General features: G+C 43.5%; 1 protein-coding gene across 1 annotated transcript in view; it reads right to left on the minus strand.

Moving 5' to 3' along the window:
- The window catches only part of Cpvl (carboxypeptidase vitellogenic like), a 107,515-nt gene that overhangs the window by 42,582 nt on the left and 38,880 nt on the right, over positions 1-26,053 (minus strand). The window contains exons 8-11 of the mRNA XM_028864211.2: positions 19,706-19,828; positions 19,194-19,325; positions 13,772-13,870; positions 12,059-12,232 (exon numbers count right to left, since the gene is read on the minus strand). Coding sequence (XP_028720044.2) covers positions 12,059-12,232; positions 13,772-13,870; positions 19,194-19,325; positions 19,706-19,828 — 528 coding nt within the window. The remainder of the gene's footprint in view (positions 1-12,058; positions 12,233-13,771; positions 13,871-19,193; positions 19,326-19,705; positions 19,829-26,053) is intronic.

Consider the following 26,053-nt stretch of genomic DNA (forward strand, 5'->3'; position numbering starts at 1 on the left):
TTTTGCATAGGCTCCGACCATTCCTACATCATCTTTGCAAAGTCGACTGACAGAATTGCCTGGTTTTAGCAGTTGCCTTTCCAGTAATTGGATTTAAAGGACTAACTCTCAGTTTACTGGTCGCCAGCTCTCAGGCTCCACCTAACAAATGTCACTGTTGTCCATTGTCTTTCTTTCCAAACTATCATCCCTCTGCCACATTTGGATGGTTCCAGATTAAATCCTACTTTTCTTGTTGCCCTAAACGACAACATACTTTTTAATGTTTCTAGCATGAAGTGTGTTCAAATAACAAAGTAAATCCCTGACAAAATGACAGTGCTTGCCAAGCAAAGCAACTTAACAAAATAATTCTCAGGTAGCTGCCCTGTAGATTAGAGATAAGGGGGGGAAATGCACACAGGTCTGCATTTTGAACATTTCTTGCAACTTAAATTTAGAGAATGACCATGCAAAGATGCTACCTACATTCAGGTGAAATCAAATTCTATTTCACAATTTGTGGACATTCTCTCCCTTTTATTTATGGAAATGTTTAATGATTTAAAAAAACAGACAAACAAACAAACAAACAAACAAAAAAACCAGCTGCAGTGCCTGGAGACACATCTCATACAGGCAATTCATTCCATTCTTTCCTTGGATTGTGACCAACACAGGTAGACTGACTTTACAAGGACTCAGCAAGAAGAAGTGTCTGTGCCCACACTATTTTTATGTGGCTCTAAGGGACAACTGATTGTCTGTAGTAGGCTAGGCTACAACGACAAGAAAATAAATAATCCCAGTTGAGCATCCTTCTCCTCCATTACTGTTCACTGATAATCACCTTTCTCCTTCCTGTGGTGTCTCAGGGAACAATACTGTCACTGCCTTCATTGTCTTCAAAGAGCATGGGAGAAGGGGGTCCCATTAAGTTTAAGGTCAACAAAGTCTGCTTTTGCCCTGTGGCTCAAGGGACGCTTGGATCCAACCAACAATTGAAGAACTGGACTCGTTCAAATGTGAGGGTTTTTCTTGGCACATTAGGCATTTACCAGACCCAGACTTCTGGCCCCTAGTATCATTAACATGTCACTAGAAGATGTTCTTAAGGAAATACAATTAAAATGGGTGCTAAAACAAGCTAAACTAGAAAGATTTACCCTTTCAACTTCTAAGTCACATTCATTAATCAGGGCCTCCTCAGGCCTAAGGGAAACTCTTTCGATAGCCTCAAGTACCAAATCAAACACCAGTGACCCGGGTGTTAAGGTCTCAGTCTGGTGGCGAAACTGAGAAACATTAAGACCCTGAATTCTGAAGATGCAATTAGGGGACATTTAATGAGCTGTAGAATGATAAGTGACAGGGAAATGTAACTTTATATTTACAATTTCCTGGCTAGATGAACTTTTAAACACAGCACATTAAGCCCTATCCTGGGGCCACTTAGCTTTTAAAAGCCTAAGCGTGTGTTGGCTAGAACAGCCACTTAGGGAAGATACCTTCCTAACCTGTAGTGCACTGCTAGCTCACTTGGAAGACAGGTGGGCTCTGATTCAGGGGCAGTGGGAAGGGTTGGGCCTCATTGGCTCCTTTGTAGCAAGCTGCCGCTGCTACCAGTGGAAACACTGACTTCACACAGAAACGCTAACTCGATCCTGACTGCCTTTGGATGTGCAGCCCATGCACTTTTTAGGAAGAAGAGAACTACAACATTTTCACAACTTTTCTGGAAAATGAGCACAATGAAATGTCCTTTCCGAAAAGAACCAAAGGACCAGGGGACCTCACCAAAGAGCTGAAGTTTCAAAGCTAGCAGCTCCATGGGATGAATACTGGCTGTGCTTCTGATAGTCTAGGGATGTGCCATCTGCTGGGCACCAACTCTACTATTTTAAAATCAGGGTACAGTCTATCTAAGTGAGACTATTTATATTTGACTTGTTTGGAAATGCTGCTAACATGAGGAAGGAGGATCACATATACAATACAGTCAATGGCAATTAAGGGGTCAAATGATTTGTGCTCATGATTGTGAGGACAGTTTACTGTCCACATGAACCTCCTTTCTTTCTGTAGCTCCCCCCTTTATTTCCTTCCTTCATCTTTAAAAACTTACTGCACGCCACTATATGCTTATTGCTAACTACATCAGCTCCTTTCGTGGTGAGGGCCATGGCTGGGTGATTTTGAAGTTCCCCTGGTGCCCCTGATGTAAAGGGAGTCATGAGAATCACAGCTGCTGTGGAAGGAGAGCTTCAGGACAACAGGAAAGGAAGATGAAAGGAAGTGAAGTGTATTAGTGACATCTGCGACCCATCAAGACGTTTACTGCTCCCTTTGTTCCTGCCACAATTCCTTTTTCATTGATTAAGGGTTATTGAGTTGTCTGCCATGCCCCTGGCCCTGGGCCAGGGTATGAATATAGAGTGATGAACAAGGGTACACAGCCACCCTGAGAATGCTTCTTTTCTATGAGATAAGATACAATTTTACAGATCCGAAAGGAAAAGGGGCGGGGGATCCCAAATTCCAAGAACTTTGACTTCTGACCCTGAATGATCTTCCACACCACCACCAAAAGGATGTAATAGCGTCTGATTTACAGGGCTAATCCGATGCCAAGCACTTGGTATGTAGAGCCAGGTGCAAAAGATTGTTCTAGTAGTTACCGCTAGTTTGGATTACGGGATCTCTTTCCAATATTGAGTAACGTTGTTAGAATTCTCTATGAGGGTAGATCAGGGTCTTTTCTCCACCACACTGCCTCACAACTCTTTACATCCGGTTGAGAGGCTTTCAGGACATTTTCCCACAGAGCAGTCCAAATGTTTACAATACAGTAAATTAAATATCTGCATAAAAGTAGTCAATATGTGCCTTCAGTAAAATTTCACACAGACACACACCAAAGACCACACATCATCCTAGCTTATCTATAGTTTAGAAGCATGATAAGAAATGTAATCACACATGGACCATCCACCTTAAGATATTGAACCCTGTTCCTAGGAGGCTGCAGCCGTGCCCTCTGAACTCATGAGCAAGGCCTATCGTGTGGCTCCAGCTCTACCCATCGTTCTGGCAAGGACCATCTATACACGAAAGGCTCCAGTCTTGCCTACTTCCCCTTGTGGTAAAAATATCTGTGGGGCTTCAGCCTTGCTTGTTGAGATGGTGGGGTCAGTGTACCAGGGATACTTCAGCCGCACCCATTGTCCTGTGAGGTCAGCATGCCAATGAGCTGCCAGCCTAGTGAGGACTCTACATGGTGAGGCTTCAATCCTGTCCGTACCCCAGGGAACAAAGTGCCCATGCACCTGGGAGTCAACAGCTCAACCCATTGTCCTGGTGCCAAGTGTGTGTCCACGAGGCTCCGATCCCGTCCACCTCACTGCTGCAGTCAGTATACACAGAGCACTTCATCTCCTCTCCTTGCCCTAATGAGGTCAGCATCCCATGAGGCTTCTGTTCCAGCTTTCATAGGGTTGCTAGAAAGTTCAAGCCCTACTTGTCAGATATAAATGAGGTCACCCCATACAGCTCTAGGGGAAAGCCATCGAGAAGACACTACAATTCTAAACATACACTGAACACGGGTGTACCTAATGGCATGAAACTAAAGCTACTAACATCACAGACCAACCTCAACACAGTATCCATGGTGACTTTGATGCCCTACTCTCATCCATAGACAGGAGGTTAGCCTGACATAAGATAAGCAGAAAGCCAGGTGCGGTGGGTGCTGAAATTCCAGCACTAGGGAGAGAGAAGCAGGCAGATCCATCTGAGTTCAACACCAGCTTCATCTACTCATCAAGATCAGGCTGGTTAAGGTAACATAGCGATACCCTGTCTTATAAAAGCAAACAGCCAAATAAAACAAATTAATACATTAAAATAAACAGAGAAACATCTGAACTAAATGGCATCATGGATCAAATGGTCTTAACAGACTTCTACACAGCATTCCATGCAAACACTGTAGAGCACACGTTCTTTTCAGTAGTCTATGGATTATTCTCTAATTAGATCATATCTTAAAACACAAAACAAGTCTTCACAAACACGAGATAACTGAAATAACTTCTTGTCTTCTGTTTGCAATGCAGTAGGTCTCCAGATCAACAGTAGGAGAAATTATAGAGCATACACAAAATCAGGCAGATTAAATAACACTGTTGAATGAAGGGTGGGTGGGTGTTTGAAGAAATCAAGGAGGAAATCAATAAGCTCCCAGTAACTGAAAATAAAAACACAGAAACTAAAAAATATAGATTATAATGAAAGCAGTCTGAAGAAGGAAGTTTATCACTGTAAGTGTCCATGTTAAGAAATCAGAGAAATTGCAAATAAATGGCTTATTTATATACCCTAGGGCACTGGAAAAACAAGAGAAAGCCAAGGCCCAAATCAGATGGAAAGTAATAATAAGATCAGGACAGACATTAACAACATGAAAGTGAACACAGATCAATGAAGCAAAGAGGCAAGTCTTTGAAAAAATGAATAAGACTGAAAAACCCTTAGCCAATCTAAACAAAGGGGAGACAAGCCTTAAATTAACAAAATTAGAGATGAAAAGGAAGCCATTGCAAAAGATACTAATGAAATTCAGAACTCACTAGGGCATACCTTGAAAGCATATATTCCATAATTTGGAAAATCTAAAACAAACGGATGAATTTTTAGATGAAATGATGTCCCCAAATCAAATCAAGATAAGATGATTTAAATGACTCTGTAACAAGCAGTGAGACCAATGTAGTAAAAAAACAGTTTTTTCAACTAAAAATAAGTCCAGACCTAGCTGGATTCATGGCTGAACCCATCAGACCTCCAAAAAACTAATAGTAATGCTTTTCAAAGTATCCCCTAAAGTAGAAAAAGAAAGGACACTAGCAAACCCTTGTGACAAAGCCAGCATTATCCTGACACAAAAACTGCATAGAGACCGGGAAAAAAAAAAAAAAGGAATTTGAAGATTAATCTCCCCAATGAACATAGCTGAAAAAAAAACCAACAAAATACCTGAAAACTACTTTTAAGAAAACATTGAGAAGGTTGTTCTTCATAATCAAGTACTCTTTATTCTTGAGGTTCCTGAGGGAACCTCAACAAATGTAACACATCAACAAATGGCCTGTAAGACAGATAATACAAAGTCATATTGATAAATGCAGAAAAGGCCTTGAACCAAGTCCAACATCCTCCCATGACTCATCTAGACTACTCCTGAGCTAGCCCAAGGATTCTGTACCTTACAATAGAGATACCTGCCCATTCATGTTTATTGCTGCTCTATTCATAATGGCAAAGAAATGAAATCAGCTTGGAGCTCTATCAATAGATGAATGGATGATTCTACACAATAAAATTTCATTCAGTTACAAAGAAAATTAACCTATAAAGTGCATAGGAAGCCTGGTGGGGGTGGCACACACCTTTAATCCCAGCACTTGGGAGGCAGAGCCAAGCCGATCTCTGTGAGTTCAAGGCCAGCCTGGTCTACAGAGTGAGATCCAGGACAGGCACCAAAACTACACAGAGAAACCCTGTCTTGAAAAACAAAAAATAAAATAAAAAATAAAAAATAAAGTGAATGAGAAAATGGATAAAACTGAATTTTTTATATTAAAGGAAGTAATACAGGTTCAGAAAGATAAACAATGTTCCTTCTCATTTGCGTGTACATTGTGTGAGTAAAATATAAAAAAAAACAACAACAGAGGACTATACCTCTGGTCTTTTGGGTTAAGCATTGGCTTCTTAGGTACAGTAACAAAGCATCCACAATGAAAGAAGGCAGAGATCAAGGAGAATTCACCAAAACCAAGAACTGTGGGCCTTGAGGAACACCATGGAGATAAAACCCTGTGAGTTAGTAAGGTACTTGTATAAACCGTGGAAGGAACGCTTACAGCTACACAATTCAAAGACAAACCAATCAATAAGCGGACAGAGAATGTACATAGAAAGTTCTGCAAAGACACAAAAGCAAGCAAAGGAAAACCAGAAAGGTGCCGGGTGCCAGGCGTCTTGAAGAACGTGTACAAACCACCCCAATGCTCTCCTTTCATCCCTTCCTTTTTACCCTCGATGAGTTTGCTTAGACACACAGTAAATGCCATTTCTTTTTTTTTTTGTTTGTTTGTTTTATTCAACAACTGTTTCATTTGATGCCAGTTGGTTATCCTTAAAACTGGTCTCATATTTTAAAAATACTTTTACATTTATTTACTTACTTACTTATATACTTAATATTTACTTATTGGGGGCAGTGCGCACATGTCATGGTGTGTGTGTGTGTGTGTGTGTGTATGTGTGTGTGTGTGTGTGTGTGTGTGTGTGTGTGTGTGTGTAGGGCAGAGGACAACTTGCAAAAGTTGGTTCTCTTTTTCCATTATGAGCACCCCAGAGATCAAACTCAGGTCGTCAGGTTTGGCTGGACAAGTGCTTTTACCTGCTGAGCCATCTTACTGGTGCAGCTTCAAGATATTTGATAATTCCTTATTTATTTCTTATTTTGTAACCCCATGTTACATATTTTTTTTTTTTTTTTTTTTTTTTTGGTTTTTCGAGACAGGGTTTCTCTGTGTAGCTTTGCGCCTTTCCTGGAGCTCACTTGGTAGCCCAGGCTGGCCTTGAACTCACAGAGATCCGCCTGGCTTTGCCTCCCGAGTGCTGGGATTAAAGGCGTGCGCCACCACCGCCCGGCCCCATGTTACATATTTAAGTATACTATAAATAGTTATTTTATATGTTTCCTGCATATCAAGCATCTTGACTCTCCACGTCTGTTTACTCTGTATGGCAGCCTGTTTGTGTGGTAAGTAATTTTTTTTTTTAAATTGTGGACTGAGATGTTTAGTCTTTGTTGTCAGTTTGACTGTGTTTAAAATCACCCAGGAGACTCACCTATGGGTGTGTCTTTGAGGAAGAGGGTTAACTGAGAAAGAGAGACCTATGCTGGATTTTGGGTGCCACCAACCCATAGGCTGGGATCCAGGACTGAATAGAAACAAAAAAGGAGAGCACCACATGAGCACCAAAAGCCAGATGTGCGCCAGCATTCTCCTCTGTCTTCTGAACCACACCGATGGGGGCACGGGCTCGCCACGCTGGCGGTGACCCACTCCCAACACCATGCTTTTCTTGACACAATGGACACTGTCCTCTTCAACTATGAGCCTGAAGACATCCTTCCCGCAGGGAGTCACTTTCTGTCAGGTCTTTGGTCACAGAGAAACATGAAGAAGACATAAACGTACATTTTTTTATTGAGTTTAGCTATGAAAATTCCCAGAGACTAATGTCCTTCTGGGTTTTGCTTGTTTCTGCTGGTTGAATGGTGACTACCAACATGGGGACTGTGTAGGTACCTCGCCCATCCCAGACCTGGTGTTGAGCTTTAGGTTAGGAACCGCACTTCACATGGACCCACAGCACAGTCCCCAGCTGAACATCTGGAGAAACAGGTCCCCGTCACAGGATTCAGCCTTTCAGTTTTCTGGTGGTGTTTTTGCTGTAGATCTACATGCGTTGTGACTGTACTTATACTGTATCCTGGAGTTAGCGGTCCTCATTTTGCAGGTGGCTATCCAGTTTTTCAGCATCATTAAGATTATACCTGCTCCTATGTGCTGCCATTTACAACTTGTAAATGAGCGTCTGACTGTACTTACATGGCTCCGCTTCTCAGTCCTTTTCTGTTCTTCGGATCTATTTGTCTGTGCCATTGCCTGCTCTGTGGGAAGTTTTGTTTCTCTGTTGTACTGGCCACTCTAGGAAGTCTTTGTAAATCCTCCAACAATGTGCGTCTTTAACGTTGTATTGATTAATATGCATCTTTTGACTTTTCCTATGAACTTTGGAATCAACTTATTCACATGTACAAAATGAGTTGCTGACAGATTTTGGTGGGTGTTAAATTGAAACTATGGATCAAGGTGAGATGAGTTGACATCTTGGTAATGCTAACTTGGCCTATGCATAAACAGGCAAACTTCTCTATTCTGTGTTATCTTTTATCAGTTTTGTGAGTTCACATTTCACTAGATCTACACCTAAGTTCCCCTCCCTGTGTGTGCGTGTGTATGTGTGTGTGTGTTAATGTGAAAAGTACTGTTTTAATTTCAAATTCTGTTTATTTATTGCTGATAATTGAAAAGTAGTCACCTCTTGTGTATTTGTCTCATATCCTACAACTCTGTCATGGTTATTCAAGGAGATTTCTTTACACTAATTCCTTTAGATCTGTTACATAGCCTATGCTGTTCATTATTTGATTCCCTTTTTAAAAATCTTTTCTCCTTTTTTGTCTTTTTTGGGGGAGGGTTGTTTGTTTGTTTGTTTGTTTGTTTGTTTGATGTGTGTGTGTGTGTGTGTGTGTGTGTGTGTGTGTGTGTGTTTGAAAACAAAGTTTCTCTATATAGCTCTGGGTGGCCTCCAGCTCACGGAGATCCACCTGCCTCTGTCTTCCAAGGGCTGGGATTAAAGGCGTGCCCACTATGCCTTGCTCCCTTTCATTTCATACAGCTGAATTATCCATAGAACGCTTTGTTTTCTTTCTCTTTGAAAATCTTTGAAAAAGTTTCTGACAATGCAGATCTACTGAGAGCAAATTCCTTTCTTTCTTTCTTTTTTTAAGAATACCTTGCATATTAGATACCTGTTTTGTTTATTTGTTTTGCATTTATCCTGTATGATGTTCTCTGAATGGGTTACACACAGCATTAATTTGCATAAATTGTCTGTCATTAACTGCTTACAATGTCACTTCTGTTACTTTTGAAAGATTCTCCCTTTGGTAATGTCATTGCATGAGAGTCACTGTTTTCTTTCTCTTGTCACATGGAAGTGACCTCCACCTGTTTTAAGGCAGGGTCTCTTTGTCACTTGCTGCTGCATACTCCAGGCTAGCTGACATGCAAGATTCTGGGAATCCACCTGTCTCTGAATCCCATCTTGCCATGGGGAAATTGGGACTACATAGAAGTGGATTCTGGCGATGTGCACTCAGGTCCTCACACCTACACCTGCATGACAGGGCCGTTACCCATTGGGCCATCCTTCCTGCCTTGGCATATCACTTCTTCACTCTTATGTATAGCGTGCTCGTAGGTAATTTGTCTCAAAGTTCTTGGTAATAGATTATGGTTATAAACACCTTTCTTCTATCGGGGACTGTTATAAATATACTCACTCTTAAACATCATGAAAGCACACCCTTTTTCCCCTCCCATTTTATAACAAAGAAACTGAATCACAACGAGTTAAAAGAACAGCCTTGGGCCCAAATTCACTGTGTTTTACCTGACCCTGGAGCATGTTCTCTATCTAGACCACCACAGTCTTTTGTTACATGACCCCTAAAAATCCTCACAACATTCTGACCTGATTTAATCATTAAAAGATTTAGATCTTCCAACAGATTATTCTAGCTGTGTAGATCTCAGTTTACCATTCCACCATCCAAAATTATGGCATCTGAATCTCCTACAAGTCGTTGGAAGAACCCGGCTCTGCTTTCATTGGTTTGCAGAAACTGTGTTCACATGGAAACACACAACAAAACACCATCCCAGACACTCCTGAAGGCCTTCCTCATTCTGCCAGAGGCACTCACATTGGCCGAAGACAGTACTGAGAAAAGACTCCTGTGTTCATATGAACGGAAACAGGCCCACTGCTTTCTATGACAAATGAGAGCTGAGTCTTACATAAATAGAACATTAAGAACACTAATGTCTGAAGCCAATCTATGTTGTTCTGATTCTGCTATATACACATTGAGGTTCGCCATCAACAGCGGACAAGCCAACAGTGATCCCTGCCAGAGGCTTCTGCCAGCTGTCTCCATGAATGCAGGGTCTGTTCCACAGACGCCCTGTCTAGTTGGAGTTCCAATTGACCGCACAGTTCCTTCTTTCTTCATGGCAACATGCATTATCTGCACCGCTAAACTGTTTTCTTTTGCTGGAAACTAATCCAAAATGGAAACATACAGAGAATATTCAGATTTCATTGGAGTTCACATTTGTAGGCGCTGGGGTCTGAATATTTCTGTCTTTTCCCCCAAATTATTGTGCTGATGCTCAATCTCCAAAGTGAGGACTTGGAAAGTAAGGGGATCGTGAGGGTGAAACTCTTGAGAATGAGATTAAAATCCTATAAAGGAATTCCAGGCAGAGAGAACCCCCGCAAGAAGGCAACAGGAAGCTGACTCACTCCCAGCAGACAGCAGTATACTTTTGTAGAATGGAAATTACCCAGTCAAGTATTTTATCATGGCAGCCAGGAAGACTCGAGACAACTAATTTGGGTTATAGGGGCAACAAAGGGAGATGTTGAAATATCCAAATGTACGCTAGTTAGTATGTTGTTCCCTTTTATCATCCAGGGCTCAGCTTGAGATGATTGGTCAACATTTGGAACATTATACCACCAGGAATTCTGTATGCCCCACCCTAGCCTCGCATGCTTGAGAAAGGGCTCACATTTCTAGTGTGTGTGTGTGTGTGTGTACATATCTCCATCCATCCCAGGGCTCAGTAAAGAACAGTACTGGAAATGCTTTTCAACAAGTTACTTTGGATTTTGTTATGGTATGGTATCTCTAACTTTTTATGTCTTAAAACACAAGTGTTAAATGCTTTTTGTTTAATAAATTTGAGGATGATAAATACCTAATCAGTTATGATAGGTTTTCTGGGTATATTTTTGACATAGCTAGGGTTTCTTTTATTCATTCCTTGGTCATGGACATGTGCTCTGGGTCCGCACCTGCCTGGGTGTCAGAGCAAGCACCCAGAATAGCAGCAGCATGTTATAAAGCTCACCAAAGAGGAAATCACTTGGAGAGGAGAATAGGCTAAGAAGAGACAAGTACCATATTTTCTCAACAGAGCCAAAAGTGAGGATGGTTGAAATGCTGGCCTGATCTTGTGTGGTCCCTTCTTCCCTAGAGTGTAGGGTTTCCTCATGTTGCGCTGGCTAGTAGACATTACACAAATGTTAAACCCTGTGTACTAGGGCAAGGACCAGAAAAGGTGAGCCTTCCAGGCAGGAATATTCTAAAACACGAGCCTGTAAGTTTGTGTTTGTTTAGACGCTTCCTGCACCAGCGTGCACACAGTACACCGAGAATCCCCAAGACCTTTCCTACACAGACATCATTGACCATGATGCTCCTCATGCGGGAAAGGAGCAGTAAAAGCCGCGACTCTACAGAAGCAGAATGTGGACAACTTATGAGAGATGAAAATTAAATACTCTGAAGACAAGACTTTGTCTAATTCATACAAGGTGCCTTACAGATTGCTGGCCTTTTGTTCATTCTCTTGCCTCTTCCGGATTCGGGGAGGAAGTTTCAGTGGATGCAATCCTTCATCATTTCTGCACTCATCCTTCAGGGATGCCCCCACAGGCCATCCCTAGGATGCAGGGGTGCTGGTGAGAGAGTGGTACTAGGAAAGGAGTGATGCACAAGGGACCCAGATCACTTGTTCTTAGCATCCTCCCTCATTGTCGGGGACCGAGGGGCAGTTCACTGTGTTTCCACTGGGGTTTCCTGTGGCCAACCAATTGGAATATGTCAACCCTAAACATAGTGCCTGCCTTGCTCTGTTTAGAACAGTGTCTTTGCTCACTCCAACGCAATCGCCCAAGAGGGCTGGGCTTGTGGCAGATACAGGCAGAATAATCACTGATTACAGCCAATGGGAGCAATTCTTAAGCAGACGCACTCTTGGATTAACCACGATGAGGCTGTCCTTCACATCGTAGAGCAAACAAGGACAACTGATTGTTACACAGGACTGGGCCTCTTCTTGGCTTTATTTTTCCTTAACTAGGAACGTATGCGGGCTGGTGTGGGCCACAGGGAATTTCAGAAGCAATTAAAAAGACAACTTGGAGAAGTAAAATAAAGAAGGTTATTTCTATTGTATAAATAGAATAGGTGATGTTTTTTGAAAGGAAGAAGTAAAATAGGAAATAAAAGGATGTCCTCTTGGCTCACGGTGACCCAGGAGTTCTGGGATGGACCTCCCCGCCAAGGTGCCCTGCTCACCTTGTAGTGATCCATGATCTCAGCTAGCCAGGGCTTCACCGACTGCACTGTGTCCTCTCTCAAGTACTTCTCGACCTCGGCACCGTCACTGAAAGTCCGGTTTCCCACATGGATGGCTTGTCTCACTTGTGGGAGTGACAAGAATTTCCCGTAGTAACCTTGGTCCTCCGGTTCCTGGCAGAAGGCACATCAGAAGGTGTCAAGGAGGAGGATGACAGGCATGGCCTAGCAGGAAAGCTGAGACTTTCTCACAACACACAGCGCGGTAAACAGGACATGACTAAACTGTTAACTTGTCCTCAGGCTTGACATTTTAATGGGGCACCCTCGTCAGGTAAGAGGAAGAAGCCTTTCGCTGAGGCCAAGCACAGAGGCTCTCCTCAGTTTGCAGTCTGTATCCCATGTGCCTGGGGAAGGGCTTTTCTTCCTCACACTAGTCCTTGCAGCCCTACCGTCTAATCAGCCAGCTCATTGGTGAGAATCCCGGAGAAAGGAAAGAGGGTAGACTACGTAAATCAATCACTCCTTGACCTTGGCTCTGTGCAAGATGGTCAAGCTGCTTTTAAGGGACCAGGGGCAGCATAGTGGGTTAAAGCCATGGTGTGCTTGCCATTTTCTGCTGATCACTAATATCGCTCTTGCCCCTCCCTTGCACAGTCACCTGATTATTATTTATGGGGGGATTATATCATAGGCAAAATACTGATACTTAGTAAAAGACATAAACCAAGTTACCCACAGCCCTTTTAAAAAACCAAACCCCGCCCCCCCAAAAAAACCTACTCAAAAGTCTCTGTAATAATCATTAAACTTTAAAGAAAAAGGAGCAAATATTCATTTTTTTTAAAAAAATTCTCTAGGTTACAAAAATACTGTTTAGGATTTATGTTCAACAATTCTGTGCTTCATCAGCAATTTCTTTTTGGCTGTGAATATATTACTTTCTACAGAAAAACATTATAATCACAAATTCTGTTTCTCTGTTTCCTACCATGTTTTGTTATTGTCCAAAACCACAGGACTGGGAATCCCACCAAAAGTAACTTAAAATTTTACTTACAAATAGCTCATAAATAAGGCAATTTAAAAACCAAATGTATTGTCCTGGGTGGTAGACAAGGAGTCCGCACATCCGAACTGCCAAGCGGGCTCTCCTTATTCACTTAACTCTACACAAAAGATGTCAGTCAACTCTGGCCTACTTTTATGAAAGAAACTACTTGAATACTTTAAAAAGTATTCCAGAGGCCTTGAAGTGAGGGCGGTCCTAAATGTTCTAAACACCTCAAGTTCAAAGTAAGACAAGGCAAATATTTTCAGGGAGGCTTGGGTAGTGTTGATTACCTCAGCCATCTTAAGTGCATAACAAAGAACGTGGATGTTTTCAAGAGACTCAGATTGAAGCCTAAACCCAGCACTCAAGGCTGCAGTCTCAGCCTGCACCCTTCCCAGAGCCCCTCCTCCCAGGGACAAGGTCTAGTAGGGACACTGAGTTAAACAGACACCATTCTGCGCTGTCTAGAATATCACATATTATGGGTGGCACTCTAAGCAGCCATGAGAAACAAGCCCCAGGGGTCAGGAGACAAAATTATGCAATACACGTTGGACATGGCCATCCAGTTCAAATTGAGCTATACTTTCCCATCAGAGGCTGTTTGGGTTTGCCCAAAGTTTGAAGCAGACAGGACTGTGTTTTTAAGGTGTCGTTACCGTGCACTGTAAAAGGTTGTAGTAATTGGTACACCCTGTCACATTCTGGAAGTAGGATGGATCATTTGTTAAATCACTGTCCAGCAGCTTATCCAGGATCTAGGTCAGAGAGGGAGAAGGGAAGGACAGTGTCAGGGAGGGCTAGCATGCACAGCCCTTGTTGTAGCATGCAGTCAGGACGTCTTTCTTTCTCACTTTTCTTTTTGTTAGGATGTGTGTATCTATAGGTGTGTGTTTATGTGTTTACATATGTGTTCATATGCATGATATGCATTTGCATGCACTCACACATACGTGGAGGCCCAAGGACAGCCTTGGGTATCATTCCTCAGGCACTGTCCACTGTTTTCTTTGAGACAGGGTCTCTTACCCACCTAGGACTCACCAAGTAGCATAGATTGGCCTCCCCAGCACAAGCCCATGCCACCATGCCCAAGCTCTTGTTTATACTTGGGTTATGGGACTCATATTCCAGGTCTTTGGGACTGCATGACAAACACCTTCCCAACTGAGCTCTCTCTCCAGCCCCCACATTTTAAAACCTTTCTCATTTCACTTCCTGAACATTTGTAACAGGCGAACACCATCCCTTGTAGAACTTACATTCTCGGGAAACAAATCAGCATGGCAAGGCAAAATGTGTCGTGTTAGAGCCATATGTGCGTTGGGGACGGTAAGGAGAAGAAGAATGGGAGATGTTATGGGTGTGTCTGTCTACAGGTAGGGGGCACTGAAAAGCGAAGTTTCACTTAGAAGATGGCATTTGAGTTATGACCCATTGCCTGGCAGAAAGCCAGGAGTATAGACAACCAGGGGAAGACTATTCTAGGCAGAAGACAATAAAACCAGATGCTTCAACTCGGGAGTTTGCCCAGTGAGAGGGATTGCCTTCACAGGGTCGCTGGAACACTCACCCACAGCATGAGCAGAGAGGGCATGGAATGTGGGCTGAGATTCAGGGTCTTAGAGCTGGGAGCGGGTATCTATAGACTCCAGGTTTCATCACCAGCGTGGAAAGGTGGTCGCCATGGCTGTTGGCTTTTCTCCAGCCATGGGCTGCTGAACAAGGGCCAGCATGGAGGGAGCAAAGAAGGAGCATCAGCCAGGGTTTCGGCTTAGCCAAAGAGGTTGGAGGAAGCGTTAGTGGAACTCAGTGCCTGGAATGTGTGGATGGACCTGGGTTTAGGTTGGGTACTCAGAGAAATGAAGACTTAGGGCTTAAGGCTCACAAAGAGGCGGTGGTTCAATGGGCTGAGAGGCATGGGAGCTGGACAATGGCTTCAGCTGGGTTCATGAACATAAGTGGGCCGGAGGGATAAGATGTGGCAACTGAATCAAGATATTTCAGCTTCAGAGTGTGGGTGATGGCTCTGGCAGCTCTTCGGTTGTTTATTTACTTGGTTGTTTTTCTGGGTTTGGTTTTGTTTTGTAGCAGGAATAAGTAACTAAAGGGGAGAACAAGGCTGCTAAAGAACACAAGCATTGAGTATTAAAACATCACCCTGGTGGATACTACAGTTGCCAGGAATTGTGTTGGGAGTGACGGTGAGCCAAACCAGCCAGAGAATGTGAGGAGAGACCAGGGAGTAAACAACTGGCCCAAACAGTGCTTGGTGGCACCCTCTGAGACTGTGAAATAAAATGCTCAGTGCTATAGGGGGAAGAGGAAAGTGTTCTGGAAGCAGCAGTGAGGAAGGAGGGAGATAGCTACCCCACCTATGGGTCAACAGGGAAGAGCTGTGTGTGTGTGTGTGTGTGTGTGTGTGTGTGTGTGTGTGTGTGTGTGTGTGTAGCATGTTAGGAGAGTGTCAGGCCTGAGTTAAAGCAAGAAGAAGAGAGGAAGGAGGAGGTGAAGGTATGTCTTCTCTTTCTACTGCTGTTGCTGCTGTTGATGATGTATTTTAAGAGGGTCCTCTGAAAGGACTGTATGACGTGAATGCAACACATTCTGAAAACCATCAAGAATGAGTTAAGTTTATTATATGATAAAATAGCATTATCCTAGTGTTGGGCAAGGAAATTAGGATGCACAGAAGTGTAGTAACTTGACAAGGCATCCGCTGATAAAGGCATGAGTGAGACGCTAGCCCCTCCACGACTTCAGCCTGCACCCTCCCTGTCCTCAACACCTCTGGCTGTGCAATGGCCCCACATCTGGATGTATAGAGATGAGGGGTCTGGATAAAGAAGGAGAAGGGTAAGAAACCATCCAAAGTGAGCTAGGCAAACCAGGGATTCTGGTCCAGGCTACATCTGGAGAAATACCTATACTCCAACCTTCACACTGTGGAGATACCTTCGTGTTAAATAATGAATCCACAGGTTCATAGCCCAGAGCAGGTGTCTGTCTTTAATTTGCCCACTCTAGGATAGAAGTTGTACTGAATGTGCACATCATTTGTGGAACTCATCTTTAGAAGCCATCCTCAACACCAATGAGAATGTAGGTTAAACTTTTTTTTTTTTTTTTTTTTTTTTTTTTTTTAGGTTTTTTGAGACAGGGTTTCTCCATGTAGTTTTGGTGCCTCTCCTGGATCTCACTCTGTAGACCAGGCTGGCCTTGAACTCACAGAGGTCTGCCTGGCTCTGCCTCCTGAGTGCTGAGATTAAAGGCATGGACCACCACCGCCTGACTAGATTAAATCTTTAAAGAGTCAATTTGCTGGGGCTAGGGTGGGAGGTTCATTGATAAAGTTCTTACCCTATAAGCATGAGGACCCAAGTTCAATTCTCAGTACCCATGTCTAAACCCTGGTGCAATGGTGCTTACTAATAATGTCCGAGTTTTAAAGATGGAAAGAGGGAGATCCCTGGGTTCTCAGGCAAGTGAGAGACCCTGCCTCAAAAAGCAAAGTGGAGTGAAGAACACATCTGACATCAACTTCTGTCCTCCACAGGTGCATACGTAAGCACGCATCTGTGCTAGTATGTATGCACATGCACATACATGTGTGCATACATGCTAATTTTTAAATGAAAAAAAATAGTAGGTTTGCTTCCACCAAGAAACAAAATCACTTGCCGTCTAACAAGTAATGCAGCTAGTTTATTCAGTCTTTTGAAATCTACTTTCGAATCAAAGCTTGTTTCACAGAGAATGTTCTGTGATTCAGAGCATCAGGAAGGAGAGAGGGGGGACCAGAGATCAGCCATTTTACTCTTGGAGAATTGTGAGGATGCCCCGGGAGTTTTGTGGAATACCCAGAAACTACTGCAGAAGGGAGAAACACTGGGCTAGGAGTCAGGCCAACCCATCGCAGCCCTAGGCCTCCCACAATCTACAGGTACCCTTCTACAACTCATGACTCTCCTCTGTGCCCAGCATCCCCACCAGTGTGTGTGCAGGGATGGCATCGCCTGTCTCCCATGTTCTCACCAGCTGTTACTGCTCTTTTACTAATTGATGCATCTTAAAAAAAAAAAAAAAAAAAAAAAAAACCTGGGCCAGGAGGAGGAAGAGGAGGAGGAGGCCCAGCCATGAAGAGCACTTGCTGTTCTTGCAGAGGACCCATATTCAGTTGCCAGCACCTACATGGTGGCTCACAAGCAACTGTAAATCCAGTTCTGAGGATGTGATGCCTTGCTCTGTCCTTGACGGGCACCAGAAATGCATGCAGTACGCATATATACATGCAAGCAAACACTCACCCACATAAAATAAAATAAGCAAATTTTTAAAATAAGAGTCAGAACATCTAAGAGGCTGAGTCTGTTGGACTTGAGATTTGGATAGCTGTCTCCTATTGAACTGCACAATGTCTTAGCATCTTCGGCTAATGTACTAAACACTGCTTTGTCTGTTTTATTTGAAAACTCAGAGGATTTAATCCATCTCAAGATCTTGGATCAGTGATTGAAGAGACATCTCATACCTTCAAGGAATGACATTGGAGGTCTTTTAAGTTTCTACTGAATTTGGTTTAGGAGAGACCCTTGGGCCATAGCCTCATTGTCTCCAACTGTACAAAATACTCATACTTTCCAATAGTTTTCCCAGCCTGTAAGTGTCATAGCTGTCACATCATGTGCCACGGACATCATTTTGCCTCCTTCTTTCAGGTCTCTCAGCTGGTCTTGACACTGCTTAACAATCTCTGTGAGCTCCTTCGAGCCCATAGCAAATGTCTCTCTCTTGCAAATTAGTCTCACACCACATAAAGCTTGGTAGTAATTCTCAATTATCAAGCTTTCCTCTTTTCCCTACCTCTAGCATAGCAGGCAGCCTAAAACCCAAAGCCTATCTGGAAGATACTATTAATGTCCATGAAAGCATGTATGATCTTACATGCTCACAAGACAATCCCGATTCCTGTGTGTTTACATCTGCACAAGGCATCTGACTCCACGTTTTGCAGCCACATCTGGTACCCTGACACAAAAAGGAGTCGGTCAGCATCCTGCCTAGGGCTGGGACTTCCCTTTCTCAAGCCATCTGCACAGCTTGCTGTTCCCAGACTCCAGAGCAAACCAAGCCACCTCCATGAGGGGTCCATCCTGCAATCCTACTCATAAAAGGTGCATCACTGTAAAGCTGCTTCTTTTCTCTCTAGGTTTGTACGTCTCCTGTTTGGGTCATAATTGGCACATTTGATGCACCTGAAAATCTATTAACATCAAGCCTTGGTCACAATGACTTTAGGTACATAGAATATGAGTCTAATAGCAAGCATATTGAGGTCCTTGGAGTCCAGCCCTTGTCTCGTCTACCAGCATGTCAGACAGGATGGTTCTATAGCTGTGTAGCAAAATCACCCAAGGAAGATTGCTTACTCTGCTTTTACATTTTACATCTCCTGTATCAAAGTGTTAAGTATAACCCCACACCTTAAATAACCCAAATCCAAATCATATCATCACTTTGTTCAATTGTTAGGTTAACTGTGTAATAATATTCACACACACACACACACACACACACACACACACACACTATTTCTGTTGGAAGATCTTTCCCATTACACTACATTTTGTAGTCTTTGATCCTGACACTTGAAAGCACGGGACTTTGGTTACACACCAGGTCACTTCTCCAGCTGAAGGCCTGCTTGTGGACATAACCCTTCTAAATGTTTCCAAGCATCTGTTGAAGCTCAGGCATCCACTTCCCAGGTTGCCTTGCTTCTGATTTCCATATGCTACAGGACCCCTTCAGGTCCCACAGAGCATTTAAGGACGTCAGGACAGCTCATGAAAGACACAGATAGGCATGCCAGGATGATCTCGGGCTGAAAACAGCCAAAGTGAATTCAGAGAAATGCAGGCAATGCTTTTCTTCGTGCCCACTTGTCCCTCCTCCTGATCTTAGACAGAGGAGGGGATAGATACCATCCCCAACGCTGGAACCGCATGGTGCGCCTCCTGACCCCGCCTCTCCTCAGATGGTTTTAATTGCTGTAGGGCAGCCGGGGGCCCCAGCACTCACTTCAAAGGCCTTCAGCCAGTGCTGATCTTTGATGTATTTTATGCACTTGTTGCACTCCTTCTGGAAGTGCTTTTGCTGCTGCTCATCCAACAAGCCAATTTGGTACAGGAATTTCGCATACCCTCCTATAATCTGGGGACAGAAGAGACAGGCGTGAACACCAGAGAGAAGAGGTCAGGACACCCTGTGCCTCGAGAAGAAACACTTTGCAATGACTCTTCATGTTTGCTGGAATTAGTCAAGGCGGACAATTATACACACAGCCATCTACAACGGAAAAGTCACACATACAGCACAATGCCCACAGATGTACAACCTGGCATTCATTGGCAACCAATGAGGCTCGAACGGTAAGTTGACACACTGAAAGGTTTAGTTAAGAATTAGATTGGAGCTAAGTTAACATTGCCTTTTCACAAGTTAGGCCTCTGAGGTAAAAGTGGTGTTCATCCAATTCAAAGGAATTAGTCTCTGTAAGGGACAGATTGAGAAAGAAAAGGCAGGTCACCAACCGATTCGGGATCAGAGTATGCATCTCCAATGGCAATTCCTTCCAGGCGGATCTTGAACTCTCTCACGGGGTTGAGGGAGTGGATATAGTGTGCTATGGCCGGCACATACTTCCCTGCATAAGACTGAGAAGAACAGATGTTGAAATGACAGTCCCAAATTGATCCACACACAGCTGCATGTGCTGAAGCTAATTAACAATAATTATTTCCATCCACAGCTTCGGCTCACTTGAAAATTCTACAGTAACAAAGAGCTTTACTCTTACCTCTGTTCTCACACCATATGGCCCTAAGTGACATGGAAAACACATAAATACCATGTTATCATGGAACATTCTAATGTCCTTCAAAACAAAATGAATGACCTAGAGCACTGGACACACAATTCTATCACCTGCTGGGTGTATCTTCCCACAGTCTTCTATTCCAACTTTTACTAAAGGAAAAAAAAAAACCTCAAGTCTAAACAAACCTAAGACTTAAAAATCTGCATAATGATGCAGAATTTAAAATCAGTGTGTATTAAAGGAATAGGAGAAGGGGCCAACCCAATAACATTGGTCACAGATTTTCTTTGAACTTATCTGTGTGTTCCAGCTTTTTCTAGCACAGGATCCTTTTTCCAGGCAAATTATTTTATGGGCCATTTTTCTTCTAACAACACAGTACTTCCACTTTCAAACTATTTCAGCAAGTGCTATTATTGGTTCAGTCATACAGCTTTATATTTTTTTTATTACATTCATTTTATTTATTAGGGGGGCGAGTCAGAGTCGAGTTTCTCCTTCCAGCACATGGGCTCCAGAGATGAACCTTAGGTCATCAGACCTGGTTGGAAGCACTTTTATCCTGCTGAGCCCTCTCACTGGCCTGCTCAGTAGTATTTGGAAACACAGTTTTGATTAATTCAACCAAGAGTTGTCTTCATGGCTTGTCCAGCTGTTTATCCAACTGTAAACTCCATATGCTCAGAATGAAGTCCCCAATCCCAAGTCTTCCTGTAACCTCCCTTGTGATTCATGTTAACTTTGTTCTGAATGTGCCAGCCAAAAATCTCAGTATCATTTTTTGTATTTCTTTCTCTTGTACCCCTTAAAGTTCACAACGAGGCGTGTCAGTCTTATCTATCCTATCAAATGCACCTGGAATACAGTGTCTTCTTCCATGTCTGGTTCCTTGCCCTACTCCAGGTCACCATCACACTATCTGCAGCCTTGGTGACTGCAGCAGCTTCCAGAGTGGTCTTCTTTGGCCCTTAGCCCCAGCCACTTTATTTTCTAGACAGTGGTACAGCTAAAGCACAAGCCAGCCCATGCGACCCCTCTGCTTAAATCTTTCTGTGGCTGTGTACCGGAATCAAAGCAGCGGGCTGTGTTTGAGACAGAAGGTCTAATGTGAGCCTCTCCTTTCCCCGGCCTCACCCCATGCTACCTTCTTACTCAATCCTTTCTAGCCCCACTGGGGGCCCGAATGCTCCCCATGTGCACCAGGGCCTTTGTGCTCATCTCTCTTTGCACCTGGAATGCTCTCTCCCACGTATCTGGGTGGTTCATGCTCTCATTTTTTTTTTTTTTTTTTTAAGTCAGGCTGCCTGAGCAATGTCTTCTCTGGCCTCTCACCAAAAATTTAATAGTCCTGTTTTCTTGTTTTATATCCTTTGCTTTCCCACTTAATCCTCACCCTTCCTCAACAAACACTTAGCTGCTCATCAGCTTACATCATCATGCTTGCCCCCATCCTCGAAGATGCCTGAACATAAGCGTAGCATCTACTGTGCTTATTTTTGTTCATGCTGCCTGATGCTGCTAGCGTCCAATAAATAGCGGTGAAACTAATGAGTCCATGTGCATCTGGAAAAGGGCAATGCACAGGTAGACTAGAGGCCTTAGACGGGTATCTGTGAGTCCACAGACCTTCTATGACATTCCCAAGGCTCTTCACGGGCTTGGAACATCTGGCTGCTCTAATTGATCTACATCATAATCCCAGTCACAGGTTGCACACACCACTGTCCTCCCTTCAAGCTAAGACACAGGACTTGGAGAGGTTAAGTGGTAAGAGTCACACATGGTCCGATCTACTCCAAAAGTTTAAACTCCCTTTTACCAAGCTGATAAAAGCAGGTAATTCACATAACTTATCCGAGATCTTGTTTGCACAGCCAGCCCTCTTGTGCAAGAGCAGTTACTTAGGTAAAGCAGTGAATCAAAACACTTCCAGCATTCATTCTTAGGAGTCTGTTTCGGTTTCCTTGTGGCAGTATAAAGATGGGATTATATGTCTGAAGTTTGGTTTGCTGCATAACTGTGCAATATGATCTTGCTAGTGGAAATAAGTGAAGGTTTATCAAATGTCTGTAAGATAATACATTTTCCTGAGCAATGGCTTTGCTGGTAAATGTGTCACCCAGACTTCAGTCAACAAGGGCTTCTGGGTCAAGGTCATTGTGCTAGATACTTGGGGAGACACAAAAAGGAATAAAACACAAAAATGTCCTTAGAAGGGCCATAGTTACTTCTAAAGAACATCATGGAAACCCCGTCTCCCACCCACCAGAGCAAACATATGATTCATGAACGATAGTCCCATGATGTGCACAATGACCAGGGCAAACCAGGCCCACGCAAACACACTTGACACATGAGTGACTGATCTCATATTACCTCTAATTATTTTTATCCAAAGAAATTGGTACAGAAATGTACTGAGTGATAGTATCTCCTGGGTTGTCTTCTTGTTACTTTTGGTAAATGAAACGTACCCTTTCTGAGACGGAAGGCCACGTCCTTTACATAGCTATGTAGTCAGTGGTGGTAAACTTAGCCTAAAACATCCAGTGTGTGGACCCTTCCTCCCAGTCATTACATGTGAGACATAGCTAGGTAAGAAATGAAAAAGGACCCTGCATTGTAATACCCATTCCAGAATTGGAGCCTCGTCCATGAACCAAGCCATTCCACTCATCCTAATACGAGCCCATGCACAATACACTTCATTTTCTTACATTTTGCAACAGTGAAATGAGGTCTGTGCATGTTAATGGCATGCATAGCTGGAGTTCTCCCCAGGCATGGCTGCTTCCACAACTCTCACTCTCTCTAGCAAATCACATTTCAGTCAGTGGTCACAGAGTGTCCTGTGGCTCTCGGGTCCCATGCTGGGACCTGTTTTTATCTACCCCATGCTTACTAAGCAGGACACTCATGACAAACAGGACAACGAGATGGATAATTCTATAACCACCATATTCTTCAATATTCATCCCACATCCGCTGTCCTGGCGGTGAGGATGTTTATCTCATTCTTTGTTTCTAATGACTATCACACACTTCCTTGCTTTGTGTCAGTGTGACAAATTCTTCATTGTCTTGTTCATTAATCATTCCATTGGCTGAGTGACTCAGGCTGTCACACAGTAGACAATTACAGGATTATTTTATGGGGAATCGACACGTTATAGCGAAATTTCCATTATTTTTTGCATTCCTTGCTGCGATATATTTCTTTGTGTTTTCAAAAGCAGACTTCTTATTCTGGAGTCATTTATTTCTCTGCTTAACTAATGCACTGACTATCATAAACACTTTGGAAGAGAACAGGTTAACAAATCAAGTATTTTCTGTTTTACCTCCCCACTCCTTCTGTATATATCTTAAAAAGAGTAAAACTTCATGTTTGGGGGGAGTATCTGCCTTAGAATCCGACTATGGCTGCCTGTGTCATTACTTTGGACCTAAACATAAGAACACTTGCTCCTTTGGTTCTGAGTTATTCCCTTAATGAGGACAGTAATGACCACAGCCAGAATTCCAGTCCTGAGCCTTCTCTGACCTCCCAATGGTGCTCCTCAGTGTGACCACCAGCAGGCCAACAAAGGCCCTGAAGTCTGCAAATTAATAGTAACCTTCCACCCCCGGATTCAACACTGGCCTTATAAAAGCTCAGAGCAACATCAAAGCCATTCTAACGGGGAGAGGGGAAAGTGCTGCTGGCGGGAACAGACACATTGTGTTAGCATTTGGCAGTGACCTTTGAACAAGGAACTCAGCCAGATAAGCATATACGTCTCACACAGCAGCTCAGGAGAGGTTAGTAATCAACACATCTGGATCCCAGTCTCGCCTTGGGATTCCTCGCTGATATTTAAAGGCGCTGCAAGCTGCCAATTCCAGCACTGTACGTGTTTAGCTCACTTTCCCCGTGGTGACTGTAATCCCAGTCACCTCCAGCAAGAAGAATCGGGGACTTTGGGCTGTGTTTGTTTCCGTTTGCTTCATCTGCTGAAGCTCAAAGAAGCAATAGAGCTCGGATTCTTCTCCTGTATCAGAAGCGTGGCAGAGTTCAGCTCCCAGTCCTTTATTTTGCCCATGAGAGAAGGGTCTCAAGAGCATAGCTGAATGTAGTTTTGACTCTTGGTCTGCCATCCCTGTGAATACTTACATGGTGTGGGGGACAGCTTCGTGGAAATCATGTCAAGAGCTTACTGTACTTGTAAAACAGTCTGCAGAGGATGTAGTACTTGCCTAATTACCCAGATGTGTAAGTGTCCAATGAGAATCAACTTAATTGTGTATTCCATCTGAATCTCTCCCTTCTTGTATGTTTCAAGAGCATCACAGCTGACTTACTGTGTCCCTGCCATCCAGGTACTTTAAAGGAAGGGAAAAGATTTCATAGCTAAAACCAAGCTTCGGTTAGCTCCTTCAAAGAGGGGGTGGGGCTGACAATAACATTACATGGGAAGCAACACCCCTTTATATAAATGCTACATGTACCCATGGATTCTAGTGTTTAAGCCACATTCACCCACATTTGTGAAGTACAGCTTAAATTAAAAAAAAAAAAAAAAAAAAAAAAAAAACAGTGCAATTATATTCACTCGCTGCCTTGTTTCTAGGCATAAATTTGGGGGTAAAACATTCATAGCTTTATCAGCGATGATAAGCAATGGCTTTTCAAAGAGAGACAGCTGCCCCGGACTTAGATCCCTCGTTCAGAGTTGGACACAGTCCTCACTTCTACCTGGCAGAAAAGGCCATGGAATTTGCAACCTCAGCAGCAGTGAATTGAGTGCCCTGAGGGTCCTCCTGAGCACCCACCCATCTCCCCAGTCAAGTCACTCAGCTGGCCAAGATGCCCACCCCTTTGAAGAATTCACCACAGCTGAGCTGAGGGAACTCTGTGTCTCCAGAAGGGAGCAATGGTAGCTGCACGTCTAGCAAGAGTTACACATGCCCCAGGGCAAAGCTCTTCGCAGGCACAGGCTTTGGAGCAGCCGCCTGCACGTAGGAGAATAGACTAAAAGAGCAGGAAATCTTCAACGCCATGGACAGAGTTCTACATACACACTGAAAACGCAAAGAAAGCCACAAAAATGGCAAATCAATCAATCAATCAATGAAAACTTAAATCTAATGGAATAGCCCAATCAAGATGGAGCCAATGCAACCCTGACTTCATCTAGCCTTGGGGTTGGGGGGTTCTCACTTTAGCTCAATATGGTGGTGGTTTGAAAGAAAACGGCCCTGGCCCCTAAAGGGAGTGGTACTATTAGGTGTGGCTTTGTTGAAGTGGGTGTGGCCTGTTTGAAAGAAATGAGCCGCTGTAGAAGTGGGCTTTGAGGTCTCATATGTACTAAAGCCACATGCAGTGTCTCAGACGACGTCTTGTTGCCTGCTGGTTAGCTCCTTCTCCAACACCATGTCTATCTGCATGCTGCCTTGCTTCCCACCATATCAATAAGGGACTGAACCTTTGAACTGTAATCAAGTCACCACAATGAAATGTTTTCCTTTATAAGAGCTGTGTGGTCATGTTGTCTCTTCGTAGCAATCGGAACCCTAACTAAGACACTCCGCACCATTCTTTTCTCTGCAGAGAGAAGTGTGACTTCAAATGGTCAGTTTGGAAAAGAGGCAAGGAAGGCCAGCATAACAGTAGAGTTGTGGTAATCTCCACAGCTTCCTAGACATTTCTAGACCATGCGTCATCTAACTTTGAGACCACACCGCTGCAATTAAAAGGGGAGCTTTTAACAAGAGCATGATATTATCAGCCGCCCATTTCTCTTGAATATGAGCTTGCAAAGGAAGCTGCAGGAGCTGCAGGCATAGACACGGAGCGAGAACATTTTGATCTGCCGCCAACTTCCAGGCACACCAACCCACACAAAGGGATATGCTGACTTCTAAATGATGGATAATTCAGCTTTAATACTGAGGGTGTGTCTTTGAAAACATCGCCCGCCAGGGACAGGTACAGCGACATGAGATGCATCCTCTCCTCATCCTATTCTCACCTCAGAGCTGACTGGGAAAGCCAGCTTGCTGCCAGCTGACTGAAGCAGAT

Source organism: Peromyscus leucopus, chromosome 3, assembly GCF_004664715.2.
Source record: "Peromyscus leucopus breed LL Stock chromosome 3, UCI_PerLeu_2.1, whole genome shotgun sequence".
NCBI lineage: Eukaryota > Metazoa > Chordata > Mammalia > Rodentia > Cricetidae > Peromyscus > Peromyscus leucopus.